At 39.0% G+C, this 17,066-nt stretch overlaps 1 protein-coding gene across 1 annotated transcript in view; it reads left to right on the forward strand.

Moving 5' to 3' along the window:
- The window catches only part of RELN (reelin), a 524,459-nt gene that overhangs the window by 284,985 nt on the left and 222,408 nt on the right, over positions 1 to 17,066 (forward strand). The window contains exons 9-10 of the mRNA XM_078442541.1: positions 8,798 to 8,894; positions 12,051 to 12,291. Of these exons, the coding sequence (XP_078298667.1) occupies positions 8,798 to 8,894; positions 12,051 to 12,291 (338 nt within the window). The remainder of the gene's footprint in view (positions 1 to 8,797; positions 8,895 to 12,050; positions 12,292 to 17,066) is intronic.

The following is a 17,066-nucleotide window of genomic DNA, read 5'->3' on the forward strand; positions in this document are numbered from 1 at the left end:
TAGGCCCTGTTCATGTGTTAACTCCTTACTGTTCACAACAGTACTATGAAGAGATTGCTATTATTATTTATGTTTTACAAATGTGGAAACTGGGCACAGAAAAGCTAAGTGATTTGCCTAACGTCACACAGCTAAGAAGGGTCCAAGCCCAGATTGCAGCCTAGGCAGCTTGCCTCCCCCATCCTCTCCTATCTGCTGTGCATGCTTTCCTCTCTGAAAGATAGCTTGTATCAGAGGAAATTTCACTCTAAAAAAGGTAAAGTAAAAAAATTATATAGAACTATCAGTAATGCTAACATTGAATTTACTATCATGTGGACTTCCCTCGTGTGAGACAAATTAAATAAGATATGTTTAAACCTGTATGACATGTTAACCTGCACCTACCATCAAAGATTTTCTCAATCCATAACATTACAATTAAAAGTAACATTTTTCGGGGTGCCTGGGTGGCTCAGTCGGTTAAGTGTCAGACTTCAGCTCAGGTCATGATCTCACAGTTCATGGGTTCAAGCCCCACATCAGGCTCTATGCTGACAGCATGGATCCTGGAACCTGCTTTGGATTCTGTGTCTCCCTCTCTCTCTGCCCTTACCCCACTCATGGTCTCTCTCTCTCTCTCTCTCTGTCTCTCTCTCTCTCAAAATTAAATAAACATTTAAGAATTTTTGAAAAAAAGAGTAACATTTTTCAGGGTGCCTGGCTGGTTAAGTCAGAAGGACATGTGACTCCTTTTTAAAAAAAATTTTTTTAATGTTTATTTTTGAGAGAGAGACAGAGACAGAAACAGAGCAAAAGTGGGGGAGGGGCAGAGAGAGAGAGAGGGATACAGATTCAGAGGCAGGCTTCAGGCTCTGAGCTATCAGCACAGAGCCTGACGCAGGGCTTGAACCCACAGACCACAAAATCATGACCTGAGCCAAAGTCAGACACTTAATCAACTGAGCCACTCAGGCGCCCCAAGAACATGTGACTCTTGATCGTGGGGTCATGAGTTCAAGCCCCATATTGGGTGTAGAGATTACTTAAATAAACAAATAAACTTTAAAGAAAAGTAACATTTTTCTATAAGGTTACAATTGTATTAAGTTTCTTCCTAAATGTAAAAGTGTTTTTTTCCCTTAGACCAGTGTGTTAATCTATTCAAATATTCAACAGAATTTGTTTCAACAGAAACAAAACAAATCAACTTAAAGAGACAAGATAATGCCACAATCAAGAAGATATTGCATTTGAGAAACTTTTTAATACAGTAGAAAATGATTCCTGATGGGGAGATCAGAACTCGTGCCTTGGGGGTGATATTCTGTGTGGCTTATGACTACCTTGTATGACTTTGCAAATTGCTCGTTTTCAATTTTGCTGGGCCATTATAATAAGACTTTACTAATAAGCAAAATCATTCATCTGGCTGTCATTGTTCTTCACATTACTTTATCTGGCGGATAAAAATGTGCCATAATTACTGGTGTAATTTGTCTCTGATATTTTTATTCTGAAAGCAGACTGGATTATGGAACCGTTTAAGTCATCTTAGGGCATTTTCTAATTAATTTGTGGGAATTATTACCCTGTTGACTATACAGCAGTACCAGTTAATCTGTGGTGAGGAAATATGCAATATAGATATTCTAAAATATGCTGTCGAGTCTCTTTATACTTTGACTCTTTCAGGCAAGTCAAAAGTCCTTAAGTCTCATCTACTGTTACAGTACCCTTTTTCACTAGAAACTCCACTCAGTAAAAAGGAAGAAATGGAGAATTTGAAGTAAAAACATTATGGCAAACTTCTTTGTGATTCAGCCAGAATTTATAGAGCTCCTACTGTGTACCAAGCGCTGTTGCGGGTACTAGGGACATAAGTAATGGGCAAGACGCACATAGTTCCTACTCTGATGGAACTTGCATCCTAACAGGATATGGACGATGAGCCAGTAAATAATTAAATAAACACAATAAATTTAAATACTGGTAGTACTATGAATAATACAAAACTGAGTGATAAAATGGAGGTTGGCGATTGGGATAGACCTCTTCAGATTGAGTGCTCAGGGAAGGCTTCTTTGAGGAGGTGATATTTGCACAGGTACCTGAGGGAGAGGAGGGAACCAGTGGGGAAAGATATGAATGGAACGAGGAGACAGTAGGGTGTGAGGAAATTGACAAAGTGAAAGAGCACAGAAGCCCTGGGATGGAGTGTTCAGGGAAGAGAAAGAAAGTCCAGGGCACTTTATGGCTTGAATGTAGTAAATGAGAGGCAGCATGGTACGAGGGATGATCTAAGATGTACAAGACTGCAGATCACCAAGGATTTTTGTGTATCATGGTGAGGAGCTCATCCTTTCGTTCCTAGTGTGCTGAGAAGCCTTGAGAGGTTTTGAAGCAGGGAATAGAATGTCAAAAAATTTTAAAAGACTCCTCTGTTTTTGTTTTGTTTGAGAGAGAGAGAGACGGGGGGGGGGGGGGGGTTAGAGATTGCCCACATGAGCAGGGGAAGGGCATAGAGGGAAAATCCTTAACAGGCTCCACACCCAACATGGAGCTGGAAATGGGTCTGGATCTCATGACTGTGAAATCATGACTTGAGCTGAAATCAAGAGTTGGACTCAGGGCACCTGGGTGGCTCAGTCGATTAAGTGTCAACTTTGGCTCAGGTCATAATCTCACAGTTCCTAAGTTGGAACCCTGTGTCGGGCTCTGTGCTGACAGCTCAGAGCCTGGAGTCTGCTTCAGATTCTGTGTTTCCCTCTATCTGCCTCCCTTTCTCTCTCTCTCTCTCTCTCTCTCTCTCTCTCTCTCTCTCTCTCTGTCTCTCTCTCAAAAATAAATAAATGTTTAAAAAAATTAAGAAAAAAAAAGAGTTGGACGCTTAACTGACTGACCCACCCAGGTGCCCCCAAAAGACTACTCTGTACCCCCTAACTGCTGTGTGGATGATGGATCACAGGGGATAAAAGGGGAGCAAGAAAACCATCAAGACATGTTCATGACTTGATTGAGGTGGTAGCAATAGAGAGGGACATAAGCTGAACAGTATTTTGGAGGCAGAACTCCCAGCACAGTCAGATGGGCTGAAGTGGGAAGTGAGGCAAAAGGAGGAATCAAAGATGACTCCTAGGGTTTTTTTTGTTCATTTGTTTGTTTGAGCATCTGGTGTGGTATCATTTGAAATGAAAAGACTAGTGGCTATTCAGGAGGTGGAACACCAGTACTTCCGGTTTTGACTTAATAAGTTTGGGATGTTCATTAGGAATGATAAACGGCAGTTTGGATTTGCAAGCGTGAGTCTCATGGGAGATACAATCCTAGGTATTATCTGTTGTAGATGTTATTTAAAGCTCTGAAAGCGGGAAAGACCATCAAAGGAGGTGGTGTAGGTAAGAGAAGAGAAAAGCACTAAACTAGTTTGAGGTCAGGAAGGAAATGGGACATGAAGGAGACTGAGAAGCAGCAGCCAGTGATGCAGCAGAAAAATTGAGAAGGTGGTGGAACCCAAGGGAAGAAAGTATCCAAGAAAAAGGGAGAGATCGACTGTGACAAATCCTCCTGAGAAGTAAAGTAACTTGAAATTGGGATCTGTTAATTTGGCAACATCCATCCACCAGTGACCTAACCAAGAGTAGTTTCAGTAGAAACCTGTCTGGGTAGCAAAAGAGAATAGGATGTGAAGATTTATTGACCATCACTGGATAACCCCTTTGAGTTTTGCTGTGCAGGGGAACAAAAATAGAATGAGAAGAAGCAGAAGGAGGGGTGACATCAAGAAAGTGGTTTTTTTTTAAGTATTTATTTATTTATTTAAAAAAAATTTTTTTAAACATTTATTTATTTTTGAGACAGAGAGAGACAGAGCATGAATGGGGGAGGGTCAGAGAGAGGGAGACACAGAATCTGAAACAGGCTCCAGGCTCTGAGCTGTCAGCACAGAGCCCGATGCAGGGCTCAAACTCACAGACCACGAGATCACAACATGAGCCGAAGTCGGACGCTTAACCGACTGAGCCACCCAGGCACCCCAAGTGTTTGTTTATTTTTGAAGTGGGGGCAAAAAGAGAGGGAAACAGAGAATCCCAAGCAGGCTCCGCGCTGTCAGCATAGAGCCCAATGTGGGGCTCAAGCTCATGAAGCATGAGATCATGACCTGAGCCAAGACAAGAGTCAGATGCTTAACCGACTGAGCCACCCAGGCACCCAAGAAAGTCTTTTTTTTTAAAGATGGGAGGTGCTTTGTATGTTTCGATGATATTTATATGACGATAGAAATGACCCAGGAAACTCAGGGGGAGAGATGAATGATGCAGGAAAAAGAAAGGGGAAATTTCAAGGAGCAAGAGGAGATGGGATGTAGGCCATATGAGGAAGATCACATTGGTTAGAATAGAAACACTTCCTCCACCAGAACAGGAGGAAAGCAGAAAACACTGGTATGATGGGTAGAGAATATGATACATACACATTTGTGGGCAAAAAGATGAGGGCATTACTGTCTGTGTTTCTGGTTTTTTTCACTACATGGATTGCACTATTAACCTAATAAGAATGAGCTCAGACTTAAGATTTTATGTGAAAATTCTGAAAAATTAAAAAAAAATTACCCAGTATTTTTATATTAACTTGATAATACAAAGCAAGTTATTAAAAAAGCACAAAGGCCTGGGCACGAAGTCAATAGCACAAATCCAGGACATCATTAGTGAAGTGTTTTATTGCAAGGCAGTTGCAGGGCATAATGTAGCTATCTGCTTTAGCAAAGCAGGGAAGATGGCTTCTGTTTATATTTCAGTGAATATATTTCTTAAGCCATAGGACAAAATTTAAGACAATAATAGACTAGAAACGTTTTTGGTGAAAAATATCCATCACTGTCTGCTGTGGGGTTGGCTAAATAACCAATAACAATGTAAATGAAAGCTACCATAAATAACTGTAGGTTTATATTTATCCTTTATCAATTTATTTGTCAATTTAAAATCAAGACTTGACAACCAAGACCAACCGGAAACAACATTGATGGAAGTGCCTTTAACACAAAATATCCTGTCCTCCCCGAAACTGTGGGTATTTCAGTAATCTTTGTATGTGTAGCTCTACATGAGAGCCAGATTTCTTAGACTGTTGAATTGGGATCCTCCATAATTCCTAAAATTTCACTAATTTTATTTTTGAACACAAAACTTCAGGAACGCTTAATCATTCTGTAGGTTACTTGTACCCGTGCTGTGGACAGAAATGAAAATATATGGACTGTCCTCATTTGCCTGTCAAGAACCAAATAAAGTATTTGTTTTTTGTTTGTTTTTTTTTATGGGAGAGAGAGAGAGATTGAGAGAGCACATGCATGCATGCACATAAGCTGGGGGGAGGGGCAGAGAGAGAGAATCCGAAGTAGGCTCCATGCTGTCAGCACAGAGTCCAACCTGGTCTCCATCTCATCGTGAGATTATTTTTTTTCTTTAATTTTTTTAATGTTTACTTATTTTTGAGAGAGCTAGAGATAAGAGTGTGAGCAGGAGAGGGGCAGAGAGAGAGGGAGACACAAATTCTGAAGCAGGCTCCAGGCTCTGAGTTGTCAGCACAGAGCCCAATGCAGGGCTCGAACCCATGAACCGTGAGATTGTGATGTGAGCCAAAGTCAGACGCTTAACTGACTGAGCCACCCAGGCGCCCTTCATCATGAGATCTTGACCTGAGCTGATATCAAGAGTTGGATGCTCAACCAACTGAGCCACTCAGGCACCCCAAAAATGTTTGGGTTTTTAGACCAGCTAAAGTCCATCAGTGGCTCTCAGACCATACTTGTATAACCATGATCCTGAATTATCTTCCCTCTTTCCGCTGTTCTTTAAATCCTTGCAGATTTGCTACATTAGAGTGAAGGATTACATTGGAAGGGATCTGAAGGGGAGAAAATAGATCTGTAAGAAGAGGTTATTTTGCATTTGACATTTGAGTTTGTCTTTGCTTTCCGATTTTAAATTTCAGTGTTGGCAATTAAAGATCTTTGATTTAAGAGGGGAAAGAAAGAGGTACCTGCTGCAGGTGGCGCCTGGTTATTACTGTCTCTTCACTGTGTAAAAGGTGCTTTGAGGTATGTGATAGCTCGGCACCACAGCAGATGGGAGCAGGGGGTTGGGGGTGGTATTACCCACCTGTGCACATGGACACTGATGAACTCTTTCTTCCCCTCATCCCAGACAGAGTCAAGTAACCGTTGTCAGTCTGGGCAGTGAAAATCTTATTCTGCGGGCTGAAGGCTATGTGACGGTGGGGTTGTAATTCAGAAGGGTTTCTGTGAAGAAAAATTGTACCCAATGTATGGTGAACAAGTACACTCAGAGTGGGAGTGGGAAATTGTTTACTCGTTGGACTGGTACCATTTAAAAAATTTTTTTAGTGTTTCTTTATTTTTGAGAGAGAGAGAGAGAGACAAAGCATGAGCAGTGGAGGGACAGAGAGGGAGACACAGAATCCAAAGCAGGCTCCAGGCTCCAAGCTTTCAACGCAGAGCCTGATGTGTTGCTCGAACCCACGAGATCATGACCTGAGCTGAAGTCGGACACTTAACCAACTGAGCCACCCAGGTGCCCCTAGACTGGCACCATTTGGAATGAGAGTTTGGTGGGGGTGGCCTCAGAGTGAGGCAGATATCCAGAGCTGACTGGTTCTCTTGGGGATACTTCTTCCAGCTCAGGCTCTGCCTCTTCAGTTCCCTGGTCTTGGGCAGCACCTCTTCTCTGCCTGGCCCCTCATACCCCATTCCCCAGTCCCAGTTTCCAGTTGTCTATCCCCGTGTTGGAGTTCCTTTCCGTGTTTGACCATCTTTTCACGTGGGAACCCTTTCCAGTGACCGGGGCTAGTTCTGTTCTCCAGGGTACATGTTTGGTCTCTAGGAACTGTGCATCTTTCTCCCACCAGGGGGTGGGTTCCCGTACTGAGGAACTGCTGAAGGATTATAAGTGGAGAGGTAACCGGATTCAGTTTACTTGTAGGAAGAGCACTGGCAACAATGTGGCTGGGTAAGGACACGTGAGGCTGGAGACAGGGAGGCTAACTAATCACTACTGCAGAGTCCTGGCAAGAGCTAATGAGGGTCTATTGACAACAGCAAGGAGAAGATGGATTCATAAAAGTATTGATATTTTAGATATGAAAGAATTTAATGACTAAGTGGCTGAGGAAAAGTGATTCACCTGCCAGGTGCCTTTGTGTCTTATGGGTACATCATAAACTAAATTTCGCCACATTGAGATGGTGGTGTAAGGAGATGGGGAGAGAAGACCTATTTGGACACGTTTTTATTCTGATGTTTACCAGCTTTCCTTCTCTCTTCATTTGTAAACAAATTGCAAGGAATTGCCTCCTGTAAGGCACATTTTTGGTTATCATTTGTTCTACCCGTTCCTTTTTCAGGGATGCACCTGACACATTTGCTCTTAAGAGCTTATGGTGTATACAATATGAAGGAGGCACATAAATACCATTTAAATTCTTTAGGCTGATTTGAACTTTGTTTTGAAATAAACAGATTTTCTGCCAGTCCCTATTCTTGTTTGTATGGAAGTTTGTCCCACATAATCCTGGCCGCTTCCAATTCCAGCCCCACAGCTTGATATTTACTTTAAGCAGCTGCTTATGAAAGGTAAGATTTAGGAGTGATGAGAAGCGCATAAGGTGGGCTTCTGTTTGAGCTTAGGGTGGCCGGGTAGCTGTCCTCTGAATACCCTTTCTTGCACCCACATTTTGGCTGTGAGAACAAATCTGGGAAAACTGCCGTTTGGCCTTTTAGCACATTGCCAACTTTGGCGATTGCAGACTAACTGATGTTGTACTAAACACCACTGAAATAAAATAAATGAGTCTATTAAAGCTTGGAACTCCTGAGAACTACAAATGTAAAAACCGTCCACAGATGCCATTTGCTGCAACTGAGGCTCCTCTAGCAGATGGGTAAAACTGAAACATAAATTGAACTATTTCTTTTTCTGTTGGTTCATTTGTTTTTAATATGGTATGAAAAAAATCCTGCTATTCAGTTACAAGAAACTTCTGGCATATGTTTTCATGGCTGTTTCGGGTATTCTGAGAAGATCTTTGAAATTCTAACCTATGCTATGTGTTATTATATGAATTCATTGAATGTGTAGAAACAAATCCTTGTCAGAGTTTTAAAAACTTTCTTTGGTCACATTTCCAATATGGAAAATCATAGTGAGAAATAAGTGTTCACTATGGGACATAACATCTCTCTTTTAAAATCTTTAATGTTGGGCTATAGTAGAATAGTATCAGTCATATCTAACAGTTCTCATCCATTTAGTACTTGAATTTTTACAGGATTTTAGTTTCTTATATGCTGTCTAATCATTTAAATAAGACCCACACTGAAGAAGAATGGTGTTTCGTCCTCGTGCAATTTAATGACTTATATACTATTTAATGCAATCACTATTAATTGATATTAACTTGCAAGAACCACGATGGTATTATTAATCATTCTATAATATTTAGATATTTTTGGCATAGAGCTCAGTATTTATTTTGTAACTTAGTTTAGAATTTTGTGTATCTGTAAAGAAGTCTGAAGAATTTGTTTGCCTTTTTCCTGATTCCTAAAGTTATTTATCAAATAGTATTTATCAGAACCGATCACAAGAAATTTCAGCATAATTGGAAGAATGGGGAAGCAATTAAATAAATATTTAAATGGTTACAAAGTTATCTCACATTTATCAGGAAGGATGGTATGCAATTACACTGTTTTTTTAACTTTGAAACTTACTGTTATTGCTATTTACAGGTTCAGGTTCATGTCGCTTTAGTTACTCAGACCCCAGCATCATCGTGTCATATGCCAAGAATAATACCGCAGACTGGATTCAGCTTGAGAAAATTAGGTTTGTTATCATTTAAAGTAGTTTCATAAATTCTGATGTAGGTGGATTTCTACTTCCCTATTTGCCTTCATTCTACCATCGAATTTATGCTTCATGGTTAAAAGTAGTCTGGTTGTTAATTATGTTGAATTACATGCCTGCACATATTATTATCTGCCCTATTTGAAGAAGTATTGTTAAAAGTGGCATTTTCCATTCAGAATCTCCCACGGTTAGTAGAAGCTATAACAAACTATTTTTGGTTAAAGCACATTTGGGAGAATAACATTTATGATGGAACCCTCCACAAAGTAACATTACCCAGCTCTCTAGGTGGCTTGGCTAGTGGCTGGTTTGGAGACCTAGGACCATATGAGATTACCACCTAAATTTCTCCCAGTCTGTGATGGTAATGAGTTAATAGCCACTGGGGCTTTTGCGTTGAATGTTTAGTTCTGTCATTTCCCTTCCAGCTTCCCAAAGGCCAGTTCTAAAATTCTATTAACATAATTGTGATGTAACTGGTGGTCATTTTATTACATTTTTTTTCATTAAAAAAAAATCCCTCGATAAGAAAATGAGGTAGGATGCTTAAGAAGCAGCTCGCTCGAGTTGAAAAAATGTTAAGTTAGCAAAACTCAAATGATACTTACAACTTCTGCAGAGCTTGAATCATAAAACAGCATTCAAAATGGATGCTTAATTTTAGGTCTAGTAAGATATTTAAAGGAAAAAACTACCTTGAACTTTTATAAAGTAGTTATCCTGATTGATTTAGTTCTTAACTTAGTACAACTGAAGTAGAACATTTTCCATCAGTCTTGTACAGGTTTTTTACATGCTAGTTTCCTTATCATATTTCTATGTTAGAACAATTCTGATTTATTAGGGAGGAACTGTAAATATTAGGTTCTTAGTGCTTAAAACTAAACTAATCTGCCCAAAGTTTCCAGTAGTATTTCAGATTTATAAATTGTCATATGTCCAAGGTCTACTTCAACCAGAAACTGAGATAAGTGATTCTAACTTAGGCATTTTAAGAAACTGTCTCTCTCTGTGGCAGGATAACATATAATCTATAAGTACCTGCACAAGCCAAGCTCTGACATGCTGTGCCAATATTATAACAGCATTTTGCTATTCTTTCTAATTTCTAGTAGTTGTTATTAAAATGAATTCATATTGAATACTTATTTATATAAATGACTTTAAGCAAGGCAGCATAAATATTGAAAATTGTATCAATACCTCCATTTTTTATCTACCCAATAGTTATATATCATAGTTTAGGTAAATTGTCGGAGATATTTCTTTTTGGAAAAGGGCTACATATTTTTGATATGACAAATAATGAATGTATACATTTAATTACAATATATGAAGATCACATTCAGCTGTTTTTCACTAAACAAGACTTTCAATTTTAGACCATGCTGTAAGCTGTCATTCTCATTAAAGCAAATTTTCCGTACCATTTAGTGATCAGAGTAAACATGTTTTCAATCACTTCCTAGAACTAAAATATACTATTTTCATTGGTTTAAGTTCTTTCTGAGGCAAAAAACATAGTCATTATGAAATATTTTTTTAAAAAAGGCAACTGGTTACCCCCAAAGATAAGGTAAACCATCTATAACCTACACTGACAATTCTTTGGATATATATGTAATTCAATAGTAAGTGAAAAATACGTCCTTTCTGTAGTCCTTTCAAAACTAATTTACAGTAAGCCCAGGGTACCACTAGTTTGCATTTTAGTACCACTTTTAATCTTAGCTAAAAGCAATCATTTTTACTATAGCAGGTTTCTACTTTGGTAGAATAAAATGTTTAATAAAAGTACTTTTATCATATAGCAGAAGGGCCTGGATTCTAACAGATATATGGTAAAAATCATGTTAAATTATATCAAGCTTTTAAAGACTGATCTGGATGACGTTGTGAAGAATTATAGAGCAATTAGTTTTCATGGAAAATCTCACATTCATATAGACAAAACAAATAAAAATGTATATGATTATTAGAAATAAAACAATACCAGGCAAAGACTTATAAAACAACATACAGTGGTCTCTGATAGAAAATTTCAAGGTAAGAATCAAAATTAAGAAAATACTTTTATTGTTTTTTCTCATTTTTTTAGTATCAAATAAAATAAACTGTGAGATTATTTGAATTATTGAACATTTAGTGTCTACCACATGAAAAACACTGTGCTGGGAACACTTTTTTTTGTAGGCACCATAGAAGCGTGTGCCATTTTCTCTTCCATTATTCCTTACTGGCTTACTTGAATGCACTCAGTGTCTGCCTTTTGTTAAAAGTAAAGCTCTCCAACATAAGGGAAGGGAAGCAAAAATAATATAAAAACAGGGAAGGGGACAAAACAGAAGAGACTCTTAAATATGGAGAACAAACAGAGGGTTACTGGAGGGGTTGTGGGAGGGGGATGGGCTAAATGGGTAGAGGACATTAGGGAATCTACTCCTGAAATCATTGTTGCACAATATGCTAACTAATTTGGATGTAAATTAAAAATAATTTTTTTAAATTAAAGCTCTCCATAGTTTGGCTATGCTAGAATGTATTATGCTAAGCAAAATAAGTCAATCAGAGAAAGACGAATACCATATGACTTCACGTGTATGTGGAATTTAAGAAACAAAACAGATGAACATATGGGAGGGAGGGGGAAAAAAGAGAAGAGAAGAGAAACAAACCACGAGAGACTCTTCATGATAGAGAACAAACTAAGGGTTGATGGAGGGCAGTGGGTGGGGGGGATGGGTATCAGCCGAGCACTTGTGATGAGCACTGGGTGCTGTCTGTGAGTGATGAATCTCTGAACTCTCCTGAAACCAACCTTGCACTGTATGTTAACTAACTCAAAATAAAATTTAAAGAAAGTAAAGCCCTTGAAGACATTTGATGTTAAAACTGTCATCACTTAATATGGACATCTTAATCATCAGCGTATCCCAAAAGATTTAAGGGCTGTGGGAATAATGAGTATTTAATCTGTAATGTATATAATGTTGAGATAATGAAACTACAATCTTAATTTAAAAAATTGATCTATAAGAAAGAAAAAAAATGGATACTGTTGAACTTTATGTTTCATTTATTATATGGCACTCTATTGTATGGCACCAATTCCCATCTCACCATCTGTTCCAGAGCCCCTTCCAACATCAGCACAATCATCCATATCCTCTACCTTCCTGAAGACGCCAAAGGGGAGAACGTCCAGTTTCAGTGGAAGCAGGAAAGTCTGCATGTAGGCGAGGTGTATGAAGCCTGCTGGGCCTTAGATAACATCCTGATCATCAACTCAGCTCACAGACAAGTCATTTTAGAAGACAGTCTTGATCCAGTAGACACCGGCAACTGGCTTTTTTTCCCAGGAGCTACAGTTAAGGTTTGAGCTCTTTTTTGTTTCTTCTCCTCCACTCTAAGACCTAAAGCTTATTAATAAATCAAATCAAAGATAGCTATTCTTACCAAATCCATTGGTAAAGGAATAGGTAATATTCTTATTTATGTTACCTTCTCTTTTAAGGATGGGGAGTCATTGGTACAAAAACATTCACTTACTCATCCATTTAATAAGTATCTTTGAGGACTTACTGTGCCATGTCCTTGGCTGAGCCTAGAGAATATAACCACAGAAAGGCAGATATGTTTTTTCCCTTCATGTGGTTGTCAACTTAGTGGAGGTAGTTAGATATGTCAACATACACATATAAAACAGCATAATTTCCATGATTTGCTGGGAAAGTTAGAGTGCCCTGGAAGTACAATATACAATACCAAACCCAGACTCAAGCAATTAGGAAAGCATTCCAGATAGGGAATCTAAGCAGAGGTCAAAAGGTAATTTGGATTTGGCCAGGTGGGAGGAATAGTGTTTCTAAAATCAGAAATCTCATACATAAAAACTGGGCAGTGAGAGCACAAAGCAAAAGTCTTAGACAATGTTCAAAATAGTTGTCTAATATTTTGAGTCGAGACTTGGATTAGTTGAGTCTGGAGACGTGGCCAGTGACAAAACCTTGAAGGTCTTGCAAGCTGCTATAGAGTTTGAACTTTATCTTGGATGTGTTAGGGAGTCACTGAATTGCTTTTTTTAAATATATACCTTTTTATTTGATTTTTTAAAATATACTTTTGAGGATGGAGGATGGAATGGATGGGAGAATGTACATGTAGGGAGACCACGTAGGAAGCTTGTAACAGAAGTCCAGTGGGAGATCATGTTGGCCAGACTTAGGGGAGAATGTGGATGGATTTCAGAGATTTTTAGGAGAGAGAATGGAGAAGATTGGGAACCAATTGAGATGATGAGGGAATAGCAGGTGTCGAGGACAAGATTTGGGCAGCTGGGCGGATGGCGGTGCCATTCATGGAAACAAGAAACAGAGAAGGAGAAGCAGGCTCACAGAAGTTGAATTCACTATGGAATGTTGATCTTCTTTTTTAATTGAGATATATTTGATATATAATATGGCAGTTTCAGGTGTGCAATATAATGAGTTAATATTTGCATATTTTGCAAAGTGATCATCATAATAAGGTTTGTTAACATCCATCAGCTCACATAGTTACAAAATTTCCTTCTTGTAATGAGAACTTTTAAGATCTATTCTCTTAGCAACTTTCAACTATGCAACACGGTATTATTAACTATAGTCAGTCTGCTGTACATTGTAGACATGTTGATCTTGATAACCCTGAGGACAGGCAAGAAGAAATATAAGTTGGGAATTTAGATAAAGCTATCAGGAACTCAGAGGAAGTTTGGCAATTATCAGCCTTTTGAATAGAAATTGAAGTCATGGGCTTGCCTGCCCAGGGTATGTGGAACAAAAACTTGTGCCTAGGTGATTATCAAGAATGCCATTAGACCCCTGACTGGACCCTCTCAAGTTTCCAATATATTAAAATAAAATGCAAATAAAGCTTAGAGAATTTTTTTAAATGTGACTCACTGGCACAAAAAAATCTTGTGCTGTGGGAGGAGGTGAGATCACAGGAGTAAAAGCAAGTAGAATATAAACATCTAAGATGCACACCTCCTTTTTCAAATTCTAGAAAAAAGATTCAAAACTATTTAGAAACCCTTCAACACAGGAAGTCCCCTGACACAATAACTTCTTGTTTAACAGATCAAACGCTAGGCATTTTACTTTCAGTTGGTGAAGCCACACAATTGACTGACATTAGGAACAGACATCCTCCTTGCTCAGTATGGGAAAACACCCAGTAAACTGTATGGAAATTCCTTCTGACAAAGACTCTAAAACTTTGGTCCCTTTACAAAGAGTCCATGGATTCCTTTCATGTGGATGTAGAAAAGAACCTTTGTAAAGATATCCCATGTCATATCCCACTACCACTTGATTAAGAAGGATTTCTGTTGACGTTGTTCAACATTGGCAAGAAGACACGAAAACCCAGGAAACACATGGAGACCTAAGGTCCTGGGATTCACATCCTTTTCCTATGATGATCATTTATCACTTCGACTCAGTAGCCTTTACTGTAGAAATGCAATTTTTTTGCCTTGTTTTATAAGCTGTTATACTAATCTAATTAGCCATTCAGTTTCTTAATCGTTTGTATTGTATCCCACCCATGATAAAAATGCATGAAATGTGGTTTTGCTTCAGTAGTGATGTTCGATTATATTACAAGTTTGTGTGGGTTATAGTTTTGCTTTGTGGTCCATCATCCTACTCCCAAACTTACCATTCACACATTTGAGACTTGACCAGTGACCTACGAAAAAAACCACTGTAGTAATGATATGTATCATGCTCTTTGACTTGGCTATCAGGTAGAAATTTTTCTCTGATGTTTCTTTCTGAAAACTCTTTTTAAAACTAAGAATTGTCATTTTAAATAATCTGCATATCTATGCTTTTGCTTTCTGGCTCAAACATCTGAGCATGAAAAAAAATGCTTTTGCTGGGTGATGTGAAGTTCTAGACATAAAAACTTTATATAAACTGTATGAAATTTCTTCATTAAATACGGCTCCTTGGGGCGCCTGGATGGTTCAGTCAGTTAAGCATCTGACTTCAGCTCAGGTCATGATCTCATGGTTTGTGGGTTCAAGCCCCGTGTCAGGCTTTGTGCTGACAGGTCAGAGCCTGGAGCCTGCTTTGGATTCTGTCTCTCTCTCTCTCTTTCTCTCTCTCTGCCTCTCCACTGCTTACACTCTCTCTCTCTCTCTCTTTCTCAAAAATAAATAGACATTTAAAAAAATTTAAATATTGCTCATTTACTTACTCTGAAATGAAAACTGAATACAAACACTTAAAAAGCATAAGCATATCTCCATGTTCCTGTTGAACCAGGGCATGTTGTAAACATTGCTTTACTTTGGACTTTAAGTTTTGAGGATTATGTTTGTTTGCTTGCTCTATTTACATATTATCTTTTCTGTGTTCAGTAAAAGTTTCCAAGATGTTTACATCTTAACTAAATTAAAGAGTGAGCCTAACAGCAATTGAGAAAGTATGCTTAATTACAAAATGATTTAGTTAAGGAAAAAATGTCCATATATATATATATATATATCCTCTCATATAATTTTATCTTTATAAACGTGTTAGAGCAGGTGCTATATTAGCTCCATTTTACAGACGTGGAAAGTGGACATAGAGGTGTTGAGTAACGTGTCCAAAATATCCTTCTCACCCATGGGAGAGCCAGGATTCAAATATAGGAATCTTACTTAATCTTGATTTCAGTCACCACATAGCTTTGCTCTTACAGGTCATAAATATAAAGTGGCGTGATTCTGTTTGTACCAGGTTTCTTCTCCACATCCGTTAGTTAAATTATCTGCCCATTTTCTTCCCTATCACTCTCTGACTATAGGTTAAAAGATTCTTACCCTATTTCTTCATCTTGCTCCAGCTTTATTCCATTTGTAGTGCATGTTCCTTTCTCCAGATGACTGATTTTTATACATTAGAATTTGGTAAATTCAGCCCAAGCACTGGTCTCTTTCTTCTCTTCCACACTGTAACAGTTGATTTCATGTTCATAGTCCTAGCTATTGGTCCATCACAGGTATTGACTGCTGACCTAGAGTGAACTTAGGGGATGGGAGTATTAAAATGTCTTCCTTATGGAAGCAAGAGGCATTTGCCGTAATCTGTATGGGAGGTGAAATAGCATAAGAATGGTGGCATGATCACAAAAGAAAAATCGACAGTCTCATGGCAGCGGCCTGCCTGTGACAAAGGTGTTAAGAGACAAGGGTCATACAAATGGATGCCACTGACAAAAATTCCTGCATCATTCTTTCATAGAAATGCCATGACGATGCTCCCCCCATCCTCAATACCTTTGATGGCCTCGTGTTTGGACCTAGAGGATGCTCCCTAGCGTGTTAATTCAAGGCCCTTTCCGATCTAGGTCCGGCCTAACTTCTCATCCTTGTCTCCTGCTCCTCTGTGCTCCAGCTTCATACAGTACTGCATTTCATGCTCCCACACTTCAAACCTACTTTTCCACTGTTATTTTTTCTCTGCCTAGTAATTCCCAGCATCCTTAAGGACCCAGTTCCAGTGTCATTGTCTGTGTGAACTTTTGCATAGTAATGTCTCCCTCCTCTCTGTGTTTGTGTAACTATTAGATTGAACAAGCAGGAGGTGGGGTTGGAGGCTGGCTTTGGAAAACAAGTACCTCTGTGTCCCCCAGTGACCATTCAGATTCAGTCTGACAGCTTCTTTATCTCTGCCCTCTTTGTGGGTTCCAAGACTGCTGATAGACCAAATAAGTCATCCAATCACTTTAGTCTCCAAAGCAGTCTCAGTTCAATCACAGATATGATCAGTTTACTATTGTAATCTAAGCTCCAAGCTTCATCTGTAGCTTTTCCCCTCCTCCAGCTTAGGTCTGCTGCAAGGGGGATGGAGGCGGTGATCAGCTCCTTCTCCTTCCTCACCACCCTCATGAGTTTCGGCCTCTGAACCCTCCAGGGCTGGGTCTGCAGGAAGGAGAAGAGGCAAGAGGCAGATATTGTTAGAAGCTGGAATCAACTGCTTTCTTGGCCTAGCAAGAAATCAAAGATGGCTCTCTCATCAGTCTACCTTTGGGCTCTTTGGAAATCTCCCCACTCCTCACTAATGCTGGGGAATCTCTCACCTGCCTTTCTTCAATCCATGTCTCATGTCTGCG

Source organism: Panthera onca, chromosome A2, assembly GCF_046562875.1.
Source record: "Panthera onca isolate mPanOnc1 chromosome A2, mPanOnc1 haplotype 2, whole genome shotgun sequence".
Classification (NCBI taxonomy): domain Eukaryota; kingdom Metazoa; phylum Chordata; class Mammalia; order Carnivora; family Felidae; genus Panthera; species Panthera onca.